Source organism: Artemia franciscana, chromosome 13 (genome assembly GCF_032884065.1).
Source record: "Artemia franciscana chromosome 13, ASM3288406v1, whole genome shotgun sequence".
Classification (NCBI taxonomy): domain Eukaryota; kingdom Metazoa; phylum Arthropoda; class Branchiopoda; order Anostraca; family Artemiidae; genus Artemia; species Artemia franciscana.
In genome coordinates, this window is record NC_088875.1 from 29,286,129 (window position 1) to 29,303,302 (window position 17,174).

The 17,174-nt window shown below is 34.0% G+C and overlaps 2 protein-coding genes across 2 annotated transcripts in view; one reads left to right on the forward strand and one right to left on the reverse strand.

Moving 5' to 3' along the window:
• LOC136034773 (ER degradation-enhancing alpha-mannosidase-like protein 1) overlaps positions 1–17,174 on the reverse strand; it is a 200,626-nt gene that overhangs the window by 77,154 nt on the left and 106,298 nt on the right. The gene's annotated exons all lie outside the window — the stretch shown is intronic.
• Positions 1–17,174, forward strand: part of LOC136034772 (uncharacterized) — a 109,547-nt gene that overhangs the window by 72,742 nt on the left and 19,631 nt on the right. The window contains exon 3 of the mRNA XM_065716181.1: positions 9,677–9,880. Coding sequence (XP_065572253.1) covers positions 9,677–9,880 — 204 coding nt within the window. The remainder of the gene's footprint in view (positions 1–9,676; positions 9,881–17,174) is intronic.

Genomic DNA, 17,174 nt, shown 5'->3' on the forward strand with positions numbered 1-17,174 from the left:
AATAGGAGAAGTATACTTTATTACGGGTCCTGTCAAATTTGGCAACCCTACCAAAAATATAAAAGGATCAATTTGAATTTAAATGTACAAGACAAAGCATTGCAGATGATGGACAAAATCTTATAAAAACCATGATCTTCGACAATTTAACAGTTTACCACACCTAGAAATAATTGAGACTTCAAAATTCACTTTGAGAGCTTTGAATCCCCCCCCGTCTGACTGCAGGAAGGTATCATATGATGCTCTCTTTTCCAAAACTGTTCAAATTTAGTTTTGTGTCTTAGAGCTTTATTCTTTGTGCTGCCGTTTTTAACTTTATTTTTTAAATGCATTTTTTCTCATTCAATCCTCTATTTTTATGTATTTGTTATGTGGCAGGTCTCAAGACAATTTTAGAAATGCATGAGGAAACTGGCGCATTACAAATCATCTTTCGTGAACAATTTTAAATGTACGTAGATGGAAGATTTTCTACAGCTTAAAAAATTTATTAAATAAAAAAAAGTCAAACAAAAAAATAAATAAACACGCATCCATGATCTTTCTTCTGGCGAAAACTGCAAAATTCCACATTTCTGTAAATGGGAACTTGACACTTCTACAACAAGGTTTTCTGATAGACTGAATCTGTTGATGTGATTTTCATTAAGATTCCTTGAGTTTTAGGTTTTTTTTCCCCGTTTCTGAAAATCAGCCTAATTTTCTGAGGCTCGTAGCTTTTGATGAGTAACACTAAACTTTATGAACCTTATATATTTGGAATCGGCGTAATAAGCCAATAATTTTGACATATCTATTAAAGTTTTGGTTACTATTGAGACAAGTCGCTCCTTACTTACCGTTCGTTGCCACGAACTGTTTGATTAAGCAGGACCACAAACATTCGGACTAGACCCATTGGCAAAAGTATTCCGAGTAACCAAACTTAACTTGTGACAAGAGAAAGACGGTTGTATCTACGACTTCGATGAATAATTATTATTCAGGTTTTCAAACCTCTATCAGTAGGACTTTGGTCCATGCATTCCGTTGTTTTTCCCCTATTCTTGTTACCTTTGTCTTTGTTAAAATCAAGTTAAAATTCCAGTGACGAATTATTCCCATTCGTTGCTGGAATTCAATCAATAGTCCTAATCTCTGAAGAAAAACAGCTCTGCTAGAACTCACACATCTTTGGCAATACCTAGTCCATGCTTTCTTTGCATATTGGTTTCAAGATGTCACAATTTCAGTCGATCCTTGCTTTGCTGTCACTAAATTGGAATGCACCCAATGCTTCTGCACCTTGGAGACTAGAAAAATATTTTGGGATCCTTTCTGGACAAAGATATGACGTAAAACAAAAAGCCAAGATACGTTGGAATGTCTTCTTAGATAATCGAGTGGTAAAGAAGTAACAACAAAATGATTAAGGGACTACGCAGTTGCCTGGCTTATGTGCACCAGATGGAGGAATGGAGTCCCTGCCGTGGGGCTGGGCTCAAGCTCGGGAGGACAATGTTGCGTAATAGAAGTTGTTACTGTGGATAGCTTTGGGGGCATGATCAGAGACAACAATTCATATTAACTTAGGAAAGGAAGTGTGAACCTCCTTGAATGCAATTGCTGCATTACTTTAGGAATTTTATGGATTCCGAAACTGCTTTGGAATGGACTTCTAACGCTCGTTTAGCATTGCTAGATCCCCAGACAATGTGAGTATTGCCCTGTAAATGACCAAATTAATTAAGCGTGAAAAGGAAACTTGAGGATGTCAGAAGCCAAGGTGGCTTTTGGAATTTTCTTAGTTCAAGAATCACACTCAAAAGGATATGGAAACATGCTAAAATACAAATCAACATGATTTTAGACGTTTACGTTTGTTAAAAAGGGCCGGAATAAATCTGTTCAGTTCAGGCAAATGGATTCTCCATGTTTCTGAAAAAAAAATTTTAGTGAAAATGGTTTGCATTTCGGTTGATTAATTTTGAAAATAGAATTTGGCTCATTAATCAGAGTAAACATTGGTCAGACCTAGTTTGAGGATTTTTGAGCGAGAATTCCTTGCTTTCGTACGTTTCCTGGTGAGTTTTACTTATCAACAAGTCAGATTTACGATTATAATTATTGGTGTTGTGATAAACTTACAGTGGGGCTGCTGGACTCCTCTCCACACACTCCCCCCATTTTGTTTTATATAGAGTGCCAATGCAGCTGAATGTGACTGATCTTAGTAGCTACGAGTGTTGGAAGCAAAAAACTGCATGCAGATTCCTCTGGTCTTCTACTTCAATTGTACTTTTGAGTTGTGTACTATAGCATAAATTTCCTCAGTGGCAGTATATTCCTCTCGATTTTCAGGCTTCTATGCAATGAAAAAAAGAATCATATATTGAAAAAAAGAGTTCAGAAAACATTCAGAACACAGTAAAGATATCTAGATAACGAGGTCATGGCTGAAGGCCGTGACCGAGTCCGTTGATTTTTGAATTAAAATCAGGTTGCCATCATGCTATGACTAATAGGAGAAAAAGCCAAGACAGATAGTCTGATATCTAAATATCTAGATATCTCTACTGTGAATCAGAAGCTAGAAATGCTACGTTGACAGACTTAAAGAAACAAAAAACTTCCTACATTAAAAACAGGAAAATATCACTCTTCGGATCCCCCCTCCCCTTTGCAACATGCAATGTATCTGGCTGTATGACACCTAAGGTTGATTACGATCTAAACTACAAGAATAAGTATGATAATTACAGTTAAGAAATCCTGTTATTTCCGAAGGTTCTCTCGGAAAACCTCTGAGAATTGGGTTGTACCGTCTGTTTGCTTTCAGTAATTTGTTATTTTCTCGTTGACGAATGCGATATTCAGTGCTGAAGCTGGCCAAATCTAAAAAATAGAAAAAATGTGAATTTTATCCTAATGTTAGATAACAATTGGTGTAAATTGGTATAACAACTATTGGCTATCGTCTACGTGCTTGATTTAAAACTTTACATGGGTCATTTTTTTGTTATTGTTGAAAATTATTCACTTGGACTCTAGGATTGGTAGCATCGAAGCTTCTAGTAAGATTCAAAATGCCACAAAATAAAACTTTCTCGTGAAATATTAAAATACAAGAACATTTGAGTGTTACGGTTTTTGAATTCCAGTTCTTCTTAGACCAAACTCTGATTACGACTATGCAAAACTATGATTTTATGTGTGTATATTCGAAAATAAGCGAAACTGATCAAACTAGAAACATAAAAAATGATGGAAAATAGTTTTGGAGCCATGAAAATGTATATGTTACCGTGAATGTCCGAAATCTAGTTATATGTTGACATTCACCGGTGAATGTTCAAAATTCTTTTTTTTCTGCTTCAATTCGATTAGCTTTGCGAGTCAGTTTTGTCAGTCTTATGCAAGCTTTGTTGGTAAAATTTAAAGTTATATTATGTTAGTTTATATTAGGTTAAGTTATATTAGAGTAAATTTGATTTTAAATATCATAGATGGGTTAAAAACCTAATATAAGCTAACCTAAGCCAACCTAACCTTGTCTGTATATATATATATATATATATATATATATATATATATATATATATATATATATATATATATATATATATATTCTGTGTACATTGACGAAAGTATAACTGGAAAAATAAAAATAAAACTCGGAAATGTAACATTTAAATAAGAAGCTTTTAAGGGCCAAAAATATACAGGAGTAGCCAAGACGTCATATTCTCTGTTCTTATCGCATTTACAATTTAAAACAATAAAAAGCATACGAGGGTCTGAGTCCTGACTGAGGGAATGAGACGAAAGAAAGCCTGGCGTAGCCGGTTTATTGCTAGCTAGCTCTTTTGCTAATAAAGTTATAAGGATCTGTCTTTTTTACTTGCTTGTCTAAGCCTTCAAGAAGTCTAATAGTTTGACAGCAAACTAGCAAACTGGGTTTCGTTCTCAAAAGAGTCCAGCCAAGATCCATATGAATCTGTAGTGAAAATAAAAAAAACAAAACATTTTTTTTTAAATGAAAGTAAGGAGCAACATTAAAACTTAAAACGAACAGAAATTACTCCGTATATGAAAGGGACTTTTCCTCCTCAGCGCGTCGCTCTTTACGCTAAAGTTTGACTCTTTCTCTTAACTCCATTTTTAAAACAGTAAGAAACTTATAACAGTAACAGTAAGAGGTGCAAAAATCTGGTTCGACTTGCTTTCTTTTAAATGAAATGTAGCCTACTCTATAATTTACTGATGCAATCGAACTCAAGTTTAACATTATTAAATACAAAAACGGAATATGACCAAAAGTTTTTTTCAGATATAACATTAAAAAAAGTTACTAGTACTGCATTATGAGCTCTTATCAGAGCCTAAACTTTAATCCACCAATCCACCCAATAAAAAGCGACGTATGTCTTGTCAATATTAATCTTAAAGGAAGTCAATCTTAAATTTGAGAGATGGGTCAAAACATTTTTCCTTTTACGTTGATTTCAAATATCTAATTTTATCAAAAATGAAGCTACCCCAAAATAAGTAATCTCCATCAGAAATCCTATGATTTAAAAAAAGGAAAGAAAATACCCTGGAAAAATAATCAGACCACCATGGTAATCATATCGCTGAATTCATTGTATCAAAGGGACCTATATTTAACAGGAATAACAATTCATCGCCCTCCCTCGACTTATAAAAACATATCACGCTTTCTCCTTCAGCATCATCCCTAGGGATTATCTTATCACACACATCGATATAGAAAGTTGGGAATTATTGGAAAGATAATTTTTTTAGATCTAATTGGGATTTTAAGAAGCAAAAGAATTTTAGATCACAATGCGAACCGTCTGACAACCACTGGTCTAGAGTTCATTATTACGTAATCTTACTTGGGTTCCTGGGAATAGATAGAATGTTTACGGTCGTACTTCATATTTTAGGAATAGGAATGGGTAACTCATCCTGCCCCCTAAAAGAAAATGTCTGGAAACATTCCGCTCTATCGAATCCACTTTTGTGAACTGCTTTCTTTTGGGAAAACCTCTCCCCCTCTGCCCAAAAAAACTAGTTTTTTTTTTTTTTTTTTTTTTTTTTTTTTTTTTTTTTTTTTTTTTTTTTTTTTTTTTTTTTTAGCAAGACCAGGTGGATGACAAAGATTTTGAGTTAGGAGAAAGACACTTCGGGAAAGGACAGCCCAAATTAAGTCTAATATTAGCTAACCTCAATGCATTCGGAGATAATTAGCTTAGTCTCAGTGAGATAAACTTCTATACAGGTATATTTTAATTAAATATTTAATATATAGAGTTGGTTAGGTTAGGCATTTAATACGATGCGTTCTGGGCGACCGGCTTTCCATAAATCTCTGTTGTAATTTCCATAATTGTCTTTCTAAAGTATTATATTTTCATCATATTTCGATGTATTTCATAATGATTAACCTAACTTCACTTCTTTTCAAGTGGTCTAAATTTTTGAAAGATGAAAGGGGAATTTTAACATACAAAAAAGGAGACCAACTGGAAAAATACAGAAAATTATGGAAAAAACTACTAAAACCTTTAAATCTCTTCGAGGATGAAAGAAGGGCTTAAATTTTCCTCCACACTTATATGCCTAGTTGGAGCAGATAGGTTTGTATATAATTGAAATAAGCATCCTAAATAAAATGTGTGATAGCTTTCGCATGGAAACGAATTCTCCTTATGAGCCCTTGTATTGGATTGTTGCCTCTGAATTATTTGTCTTTATTGTTTGGTAAATGACGACTTATACTTATTGACGACACGACTGCCTGTCCATGGATTATTCTTTATTGTTATGCTGTTTGACCTATGTGATTGTATGGATGAGTAGGGTTAAGGCCTCATTCAAGTGCTGATCTATATTAATCACTAATGTAGGAAAAGAGTCTTCCTTTTCTCCTTCTGTCTTTATATATATATATATATATATATATATATATATATATATATATATATATATATATATATATATATATATATATATATATATATATATATATAGTAGCTGTTGGGGTGGCACTTCGCGCCACCCCAACACATAGTTGGTGGGGCGCTTCGCGCCCCCAAAGCCCCCCCGCGCGCGTAAGTCGTTACGCGCCATATTAGTTACGCGCCATTGTAGTTGTGTCCCTGTGTCCCACCTGTGAATAGAGATAGATATAAATATATGTTTTTAACTACGTAAAACATGCGAATATACAACATTCTTCGCTGTCCCATTGTCTGTGCATATAAATAGATTGTCAGGTTTACTGACTCTTGAACATGCAACATATAATTTTCCATGGGAAAAACAATCCGTATTCAGATCTATACCTCATTATTCTAATGATGTGTCCCTGTGTCCCGGTCGTCATTTATATTCCCTGTGTCCCGGTCGTGATTTGTATCCGGGTGTCCCAGTCTGTAATTTCTCTTTGAGGTTCCCGGTCGTCACTTATATTCCCTCTGTCTCGGTCGTCATTTCATGACGTCAGCCGACACAGAAACATGACGTCACCTGATCCACAGATCCACAGACAGACAACTTATTTTTATATATATAGATATATATATATATATATATATATATATATATATATATATATATATATATATATATATATATATATATATATATATATATATATATATATATATATATATATATATACTAGCTGAAAGCAGAGTGGATTTCTGCTGTCGTGAAGGAAGTCTCTGGTTCGTTTGACGGCACTTCCTGAGTGCTGGCAGCTAGGCGTGCGAGTTCCTGGTCAGTCTGTGCTACAGCATCGGCATTGAGGAGACTCGCGCCACCCCAACACCTAGTTGGTCGGGGCGCTTCGCGCCCCCCCCAAGCCCCCCCGCGCGCGTAAGTCGTTACGTGCCATATTAGTTACGCGCCATTGTAGTTGTGTCCCTATGTCCCACCTGTGAATATAGATAGATATATATATATATACATATATATATATATATATATATATATATATATATATATATATATATATATATATATGTTTTTAACTACGTAAAACTTGCGAATATACAACATTCTTTGCTGTCCCATTGTCTGTGCATATAAATAGATTGTCAGGTTTACCGACTCTTGAACATGCAACTTATAATGGTCCATGGGAAAACAATCCGTATTCAGATCTATACCTCATGATTCTAATGATTGCCCTTGAGCTTTGTTGATGGTGATTGCTAATCGACCATTCCCTGAGTCGCCATCGTCATTTATATATCCCCCTGTGCACCCCGGCGTCCCCTTTGTAGTTATGTCCCTGTGTCCCGGTCGTCATTTATATTCCCTGTGTCCCGGTCGTCATTTGTGTCCCGGTGTTCCAGTCTGTGATTTCTCTTTGAGTGTCCCGGGCGTCATTTATATTCCTTGTGTCCCGGTGTCCCGGTCGTCATTTATATCCCCCTGTGCCCCCCGGCGTCCCCAATATATATATATATATATATATATATATATATATATATATATATATATATATATATATATATATATACATATATATATATGTTTTTAACTACGTAAAACTTGCGAATATAAAACATTCTTTGCTGTCCCATTGTCTGTGCATATAAATAGATTGTCAGGTTTACCGACTCTTGAACATGCAACATATAATGGTCCATGGGAAAACAATCCGTATTCAGATCTATACCTCATGATTCTAATGATTGCCCTTGAGCTTTGTTGATGGTGATTGCTAATCGACCATTCCCTGAGTCGCCATCGTCATTTATATATCCCCCTGTGCACCCCGGCGTCCCCTTTGTAGTTATGTCCCTGTGTCCCGGTCGTCATTTATATTCCCTGTGTCCCGGTCGTCATTTGTGTCCCGGTGTTCCAGTCTGTGATTTCTCTTTGAGTGTCCCGGGCGTCATTTATATTCCTTGTGTCCCGGTGTCCCGGTCGTCATTTATATCCCCCTGTGCCCCCCGGCGTCCCCATTGTAGTTGTGTCCCTGTGTCCCGGTCGTCATTTATATTCCCTGTGTCCCGGTCGTCATTTGTATCCCGGTGTCCCGGTCTGTATATACATTCGTTTTTTAGTTTTGTTTTTCTCCTTTATTTTTTTCCTTTTTTCTTTTTTTTCTTTTTTAGTTTATTTAGATTTTTAGATTTTTTTTTTTTATATTTATTAATATTTTTTTAGTTTTCTTTTTCTCTTATTTTTCAGTTTTTTCCTTTTTTTTAGTTTTTTCTTTTTTAGTTTTTAGTTTTTTTTGTTTTTTACCTTTTTTTAGTTTTTTTAGTTTTTTTAGTTTTTTAGCTTTTTTAGTTTTTTTTATTAGTTTTTAGTTTTTTTTTTTAGTTTTTGCCATTTTTTAGTTTTTTCAGTTTTTAGTTTTTTACCTTTTTTTAGTTTTTTTTTAGTTTTTTGGCTTTTTTAGTTTTTTTCTTTTTAGTTTTTTTTGTAGTTTTTACCTTTTTTAGTTTTTTTTCTTCTTTTGTATTAGTGTGAAATAATTCAGACGTCATATGCGGACAAACACGACGTCACTCGACAGACAGACAGACAGACATAACCCACAAACAACTTATTTTTATATATATTTATTCATATTTTTTTAGTTTTCTTTTTCTCTTTTATTTTTCAGTTTTTTCCTTTTTTTTTTAGTTTTTTTCTTTTTAGTTTTTAGATTTTTTTTAGTTTTTTACCTTTTTTTAGTTTTTTTTAGTTTTTTTAGTTTTTAGCTTTTTTAGTTTTTTTATTAGTTTTATTTTTTTTGTAGTTTTTGCCTTTTTTTTTATTTTTTTCAGTTTTTTTTTAGTTATTAGATTTTTACCTTTTTTAAGTTTTTTTTAGTTTTTTAGCTTTTTTAGTTTTTTTTTCTTTTTAGTTTTTTTTGTAGTTTTTACCTTTTTTAGTTTTTTTCTTCTTTTGTATTAGTGTGAAATAATTCAGACGTCATATGCGGACAAACATGACGTCACCTGATCCATCCACAGATCCACACACAGACAACTTATTTTTATATATATAGATATATATATATATATATATATATATATATATATATATATATATATATATATATATATATATATATATATATATATATATCATTATTTGCATGCAAAAAGCTTTGCTTTGCGAAGAAGGGACGGACTCGACTCCATAAATAAAAATTTGTATGTTTTACCCATAGAGTTATACCCTATGGTGCTTAGCGAGGTGTCGAAGGTGATGGCACCTTTTAATTCTCGGTGAAGGTCGCTACCGAATCTCAGCGACCTGATATACATCTATAAATTCCACTTGTTTCCTCACATGTGGCACATTTCAGCCACGCGGCGCCTTTTTTTGCCGTACATGGCACACTTCTGCAAGAAGTGGCGGGCGTCACTTGGTGTGCTATCATTTATTCACTTAATTTAATTCACAACAGTACCACATTCTTGGCTTCTATTAGTTAATAGCCCAATGGCATTTCCCTGAAGGTGGTCGTGTTCATATTGCCATGCTATTATGAATAATCTTGTTTGGATTTTATTTAAGTGTTCTATTCACTCCTTTCCCCTCACATAAGTTTTAAATTTTGACACTATGCTTACACAAAAAGATTTTCAAACCTCTGTCCCCCCTCAAACCTGATTTTTTTTTTCTGCTTTCTTTGTCGTTTTCGTGTTTATATTTATTTATTTTTTGTTTTCAGTGCTCAGAAAAAATAATCGGTGGTGATATGGCAGTGCTTGCAAGTCGTGCTGGTCCTGAAGCCATGTGGCATCCAGCCTGTTTTTCTTGTCATACTTGTAAAGAGCTAGTAGTTGACCTGATTTATTTCTGGAAAGATGGAAGGCTCTACTGTGGTCGACATCATGCGGAAACTTTGAAGCCAAGGTGCTCCTCTTGCGATGAAGTGAGTGTAAAATTTGTAGTTATAACCCTCATTATCTAGCTTTCATTTCTTCATTTAATTCCTATTTTCGGACAAACTAGCAGAGAAAGTTTTCTTCAGGAAAATTTCTAGCAAAAATAATAGCTGCAGTTTTTCACTGTACTACAGGAAAGTCTCTGAACCTTCTTATTTTTCTTGAATGTATCTTTCTTTTTAAAGTTAGAAAGTTTAAAGTTAATTTGACTATGTTTTCAGTTTTTGTTTATCATATTTAACCTCCATTGCAAGTGAATACGAGACAATTAAATAAAATTCCTTCCCATAGAAACTATTGAAGTTTTGACGCATAATTTCTCTGAAAAAAAAAGGTAATTGAGTTCGGAGGTTTAAGGATCAAAAGTTATAGCGTTTGCCAGCATAGTTTCACATCGAAATATTGGCCAGAAATTATTGGTCACTTTAAATAACCTTTCAAAATCCTATAACCACGATACAAATTAATTTTCCATTGATACCATTTAGCACTTTTTTTGTGTTGGGTTTTGGTTTTAAAACGACAATGACATACTTGTGGCAACACAGATTTTGCGTACAACTATCACTTTTTTCACACGAATTTTAGTTTTTGTACCTTTCATTTTCAATAAGTATCATGCAGCATTAGAGCGGCAAAAATCAAAGTATAACTTTATTGCGTTTTCGATCTCGTATACAAGTATACGCATCCAAGTATGCTTGCAGGCATGGGAGGAATTATCCATTGGAAGAGCCTGAAGAAAATACCAATGTATTTCTCCTCCCTCCTCTCTCTCTCTCTCTCTCTCTCTCTCTCTCTCTCTCTCTCTCTCTCTCTCTCTCTCTCTCTCTCTCTCTCTCTCTCTCTCTCTCTCTCTCTCTCTCTATCTCTCTCTCTCTCTCTGTGGATGAACGATATTTCTTAAAGGTCCTTACGCTGGCAATGCGATAGCTCTGATTTAATCTCGGGTTCCGTGTTGCCAAGAAGATATCAATCCACTAATACATGTAGATTTTCCTGCTGCAGGTCAGTAGATGAGTTATGTGCACTAAAAAAGTTTTGAGTTAGATTGTATGAGTAAAGAAAATATTGCAGGCGAGCTGGACAGAGTTTTATGGAACCAGATTTTGTGTGTTCAGATACCAAAAGATTTTGGCGATCAGCACTAATCTACTTTTAGCTCACACATCATCTAGTGCTTTCTCAGAATTCACTAGACATTTCATATTTTATTTATCCTTATTCAAAGCATAGTGTTTACTATTATTTTCCTTGCTGCCCTTTTAAGCAATTGCTTAAAAGTTTTTTATTTTATTTTGGGTTGAATGTTTCTTTGAATTTCTTATGAAAAAATCTCTAAGGAAGAGTTCCGCATAGAGTTCTGTACAAGCTGCTTACCAATTCATAAGAAGCAAAATCACATAAGAAAAAGGGAGTAGACGTATATACTTTTTCGGTATGTGGTAACATTAATGACTATCCGTGCCATTGTCTATGCATGAATTAGTAGCAACAGTCTTCAAGGGAATTTTTTTTAGGGGATATAAATGTTCTGCTTCCGGATGCCTTGAAATCTAGAATTTTCAGCGTAAATAAGCAATTGGTAATTGTCAATAAAACCTGTCAATAAAAAGAATTTTCTGTGGTGTAATCCACTTTGATTTAAAACTTTGCCGATAGAATTTCATTCTCTTTTCAATCAAATTTAATAATCAGTTATAAATTTGCAGTAGGTTTCAATGATAATCAGCCTCTAGGGAGAATTCGCTAATGGATACTTTGCCTTTGAGACAGTCAGCCGACGCTGAGGCTCACAAATTGATGTTTAAAGTATCGAATCCTCTTAATTCAGAGAAAAGTATCCACTAGTTTTGTTTGGTACTTGAATTCGGAATGCATTTTATTTTGTTTTCAGATTTTGTACTTGTATTAGTTTTTTTTTTTTTTTGTATTTGCCCTTTGGCTTTGAATAAGCTTATGTCTTCAATCTATCTATAACAAGGGAGAAAATTCCCATGAAAACATGCTGAAACAGTATAATGAAATCTTGTAAATCATTCTGAAAAAAATACACAAAAGGCCAACCGCTAAATTGAATGGAAATTGCTCATAATTATGTGAATTTAATATAGTTCCATGCGAAAGATACAACCTTTTACAAAACTCCCTGCCCTGAATTCTAATGTTCAAGGTCCTTGTCAGTTTCTTTTTGAAAAAGTTATTACCTTTCAACAAGTGAACGAGATAAATCATAATGGTGTCTAAAATTACCGCTCAAAGGGATATGCTATTAAAAGTGAGAAACAAGTCCGTTGTTTATGTCCCAACTTCAAGATTAAAGACATCAACTTTAGCGGCAAAGCTAAGTTTTTTTTTGTGCCCGATTTTTGTATGTGCGCAACAATGAAATAGCACGATTTAGTTACTTCTTTATTATTTGGATGCTAAAATAACAGTACTAGGCTATCTAGTGAAGTCAAGTTTCCCATCCTTGAATTCATATCTCCTTGTAAAGATTGAAAAAAAGTTGTTGCAAAATTTCACACTTGACGTATTCGCATGCTCAAAATACGACTACTTTGATTTGATTCGAAAATTAATTATTCAAGTTAGTGTTCATGGCTTAGCCAGAAGGACCGTGGGAGCACACTCCCTTTAAACCTTAAAAACTAAGTAAAATCTTAAGTGTCTTAGCTGTCAGTCACAGCTAAAGTTATTGGTTTTTATTTCTGTAGTTTTATTTCTACTGACAGAAAGACTTAGGGGCACCAATAAAAAGAAAAAGGATAGGGGGATATTTCTTCCTATATTTTTCGTCCTTTCCTAAATTCTGAACATTACCATTGTTTTTATATTTTCGTTTTAAAAAATCGGAAAAACAACAAAATGATCACCCCAGAGTTCGAAAAATACATTTTTTTTCATCTACATGTAAAAATGTCTTCCTGTCCCCCTACATTTCACGGACTGGCGTCCCTGGCAAGAGTAGGGCTATGCTTACAACAAAGAATTTGGATCTATTTTTGTCAGCTCATGCTTTTGACAAAATTGTCTGCTTGTGTTTCAGTAGGAGTAGAAAAAGACACAAAAAACCTCAGTATCAGCCTTTTATTAAGATTTTGACAATATGTAATTGAAATTTTTAATTTTGACAATATGATTATGAAATATTTGATTGTATTTTAGCTTCAAAGATATTTCTCTTATTTGAACACTCTTCTTTCGAGACGAATTGAATCGCTTCCCAAACGGAATCCTGACTACGCCCCAGATATCTTTGGATTCCGCTGATATATCACATTAGGAATTCTTGGACTTTCATAGATCCTCTTTCGTGTTTAAGCTAAACTCTATGCTTTTAAATATAACAGTCTCAAATTAAACATTTTGAGCTTTTTCTTGCGGTTTTCAAAAGAACAACGAATGAACTGCCAATAACTAAAAACTAATATGCTCTTATGAGATAAATATGAATGAGATTAGTAAAACAGATTTAATCTCTGACAATTTAAATTGTTTTAAGATCCTTTGAGCGTTACCAATTTAGTCCCAGCCTTTTAAAGCTCATGTTTTTCAGCGCCATTTTTATGTGAAATTGCACAGTTTCGCTTTTTTTTTTCATTTGGGACTAATGGATAATTATAGATAAAAACAGATGGCATTCGTGCACGCCAGCTGAAACATTCAGGACAACTAGTAAGTCAAAAACAATAAAGGATATGATGTTAGTGTAAATATTTGCAGAATTAGAATGTATAATCTTCTTCCGAATTTTCCGTTTTTAGCACTTACTCTTTCAGAGTACGGTAGCGAAGAGGTTTTTTCAGTAGTGCAAACATAAATTTTTCATGACTCCCTTAATACATCGGACACTTTTTCAAAATTTTTTATTTTCTTGAGAAATAGGAAAACTTTTTAACAGCGATTACTCATTTAACTGTAAAAAATGAAAAACGGATGCTATTTTCCTTAGGACAATATAAAATATTTGATTTCAACTGTTTCAGCAGTATCTATACTATTTTGGGTTTGGACTGCCATCATGGTCTTGGTTTGGACAGCCACCATGGTCTTGGTTTGGACTGCCACCATGGTCTTGGTTGCAGCTGCTGGTAATGGTGGAAATGGATTCTATAAAGGTTACACACAATTGAAGTTTACTGAAATGCCGTTTACGTTTTAGTAAAAAATCTTTCCGGACTTTGAATGATAATCTGATAATGCATTTATGATCTTAGATACATGGGATGATATTTACTGCCAAAAAAGCCACAGGACCATGGCTACAAACAATGCTATGCTTATCACGTAAATGAAGAACTCGACAATATATTAAAATATGGAATAACAATAAATTAATAAATACAACAATATTTTAAGCACTTTTAATAATTCTGAAAAATGAAAGGTCGTTTAGCGAAAAAGAAATTAGCGTTGAATGACTTATCTGATTTATCTTGTAGATTAACCTGAATGAGGTACAGAGGATTGAGGTTTCTACAACTAAAATTTTTCCGTGTGTAGCTTCTCATTAAGAAAAAACAATATACAAATACAGAAGAGAGAATAATGAGAAATTTTTTTCTCAAGACAATGAACGAACAAAATCTATTTGGATACTTCGGCCATTTTGAAAAAAATGGATTTTTATCCGAGAACTTTAATTGTAAGTGTCTTATTGTTTATTATTTCCTTTGCTGAAGACGGCCCTTAGGTATAGGGCCAAAATATTCAAATAGGTTTTGTTCGTTCACTGTCTTGGGAAAAAAGTCCTTATTATTCTCTCTTCTGTATTTGTATTATGGAAAGGCAGTGTGGTCTTCGTAATTATTTATTATTTAAAAACAATATACAGTTTTAGTCGTATATTTCTCATGCTCGTGCTCTAACTAGTTAATAAGTAACTGCCTTGATGACTCATCTTATATTTTTTTTAACTGCCCATAAAAAGCTCTTTTCTTCTTCTTCTATTTAAGCCAATTATAAAAGACTCATTTTCAAGGATATTGACCGCTTGTTCTTCGTTACTATATTAGCCTGTAGTTATCCTCCAAATTACTGACGCAAATAATTCTAGCTACTCACGAATTCGTTGAATTTTATGTGTAGTAATTGTCTCACCTCACTTTGAAAACTTTGATTTGCAGCAATGAAAGAGTTTACCCAAATTAAAGGGAACGAAATTCATGGTTAATTTTGATTTAGACATATACATCGTTGATTCTCAAACATCCTATAACGCTGGGACGCAATTTGGGGTAGGGGCACATTTCTCCTTATAACTCAAAAAGGCAAGAAAGGGCTAAACTCTATAATAATAGTTTACACAGAGGGCTTTTTTGTGGTCTACCGATAAATTTTTTCATTCTTCTTAATTTTCCATCTAAACGAAAAATTAAAGTGACGACTCTTGAGAAATTGCATTTATAAAGGGATGTAATTCGATGATTTTCATAGCTGAAAAGACTTTGGAAGAATAGGAAGATAAATCTACGACCAAGATTAGAATATTGGATGCTACAGTGACAGTTCAGTTCTGGAGCGCAGCCGCTCCTAGAAACGGAGGCCGATTTGCCGGATGTTTTCCAGAGAAATAGCCCACGGATTGTTTTGTTTTGGGTACCCGACTGACTTACTGTATCTCAAACAGTAAACTGGGCAAAAAATGTGGGTCAATCCCCTTTCTAGGCCTATAATGAGAGAATGGATGAGATGGCTAGGACAAATTCTGCGGTTGAGGAATGAGATTTGTCCTGTCGCAGTTTGGTGTCCTAAACCACCTAAACTGTCACCCAACCTCCACTGCTATTTTGGCGTCTGTCCCCCCATCCTCTGGAAAGTTTTCTACCGGCTCCCTTGGACACCGTTCTTCTTTTAAAGCCTTATCAACAGCATCGCTTAGTCTAATAAATACCATCGTACTTAGTAATTTGTTTCCTAAGGAAATCGGGCAAATGCCTCTGTAGTTCATACACTCGCTCTTAGCACAATTCTCGTAAATAAGTTTAATTAAAAAATTGTCTAAAAACACAATGTACTTGCCTTTTTTCAAAAATGTTTTTCATAATCTTCAGTACCTTATGTCTAACTCTGCAACCGCCATATTTCAAAAACTCATTTACCACCCTATCAGCACCTAATGCCTTATTATTTTTCACATTTTGGGGGCAGGGGGGGGGGGCAATATTCCTACCCCCCAACAGACACCATTGGGCACACTTGTTCCCAGGCGCAACATTTGTTGACCGCCATTTAGATATATAGATATACCATATATATATATATATATATATATATATATATATATATATATATATATATAACGAAAAGAGAAATTATCAATGCAACAGCACAAAGACATTAAAAAAAAAAAAAAAAAAAAAAAAAAAAAAAAAAAAAAAAAAAAAAACAGATAGAAGGAGAAAAGGAAAACTGTTTTCCTAAATTAGTGATTAATATAGACCAGCACTTGAATGAGGCCTTAACCCTACTCATCCATACAACCACATAGGTCAAACAGCATAGCCATACACAATCAACCATAAAGAATAATCCATGGACAGGCAGTCATGTCGTCAATAAGTATAAGTCGTCATTTACTAAACAATAGAAACAATAGAGACAAATAATTCAGAGGCAACAACCCAACACAAGGGCTCATCAGGAGAATACACTTGCCTATAGGGTTTCGGCAATTTAAATTCTCTACCCAGTCAAGTGTTGTGCCTACCACAGAATATCCATGGCATCCCCGTGTCAGGTATCACCCCCAAAATACATGCCTATGAAAAACCCCCCTCCCAGCAAATGTAGAACAACCAAGTAACACCAAAACAAACTTATCCTTTTAATATATTCCTCTTTTTAGCAACAATAGGTAAACTAAATGTGATAAATTTTACCAAATCACAAATATTAACACATTGCAAAAAACCTGAATGAACTAAACAATTATCGAATTCATCTTTACCATGTGGCTATTTTTAAAAAAAAATCCGCTCTATTAGAAACACAATTCAAAATAAATGGCGCTGCATCATCTTTTCGCGAACCTCCGAAATTAGCCGAAAATTTCCTTAAGTATTTCCAGATAATTCTTTTGGTATTTATTTAAAAGTTCGTTATAATGAAAACTAAATTTTTTAAATTGCCAAGTTAATTTATTTGCAGAAAAATCTCTTAATATCAATTTTTGGCTGAAGATTTTACATCTATTTTTAAAATCAATATAATTACTACAAATCCTTGCATAACGAAGTAACTGTGAGAAAAACGCCGAATATGTGATATTTGAGTGTA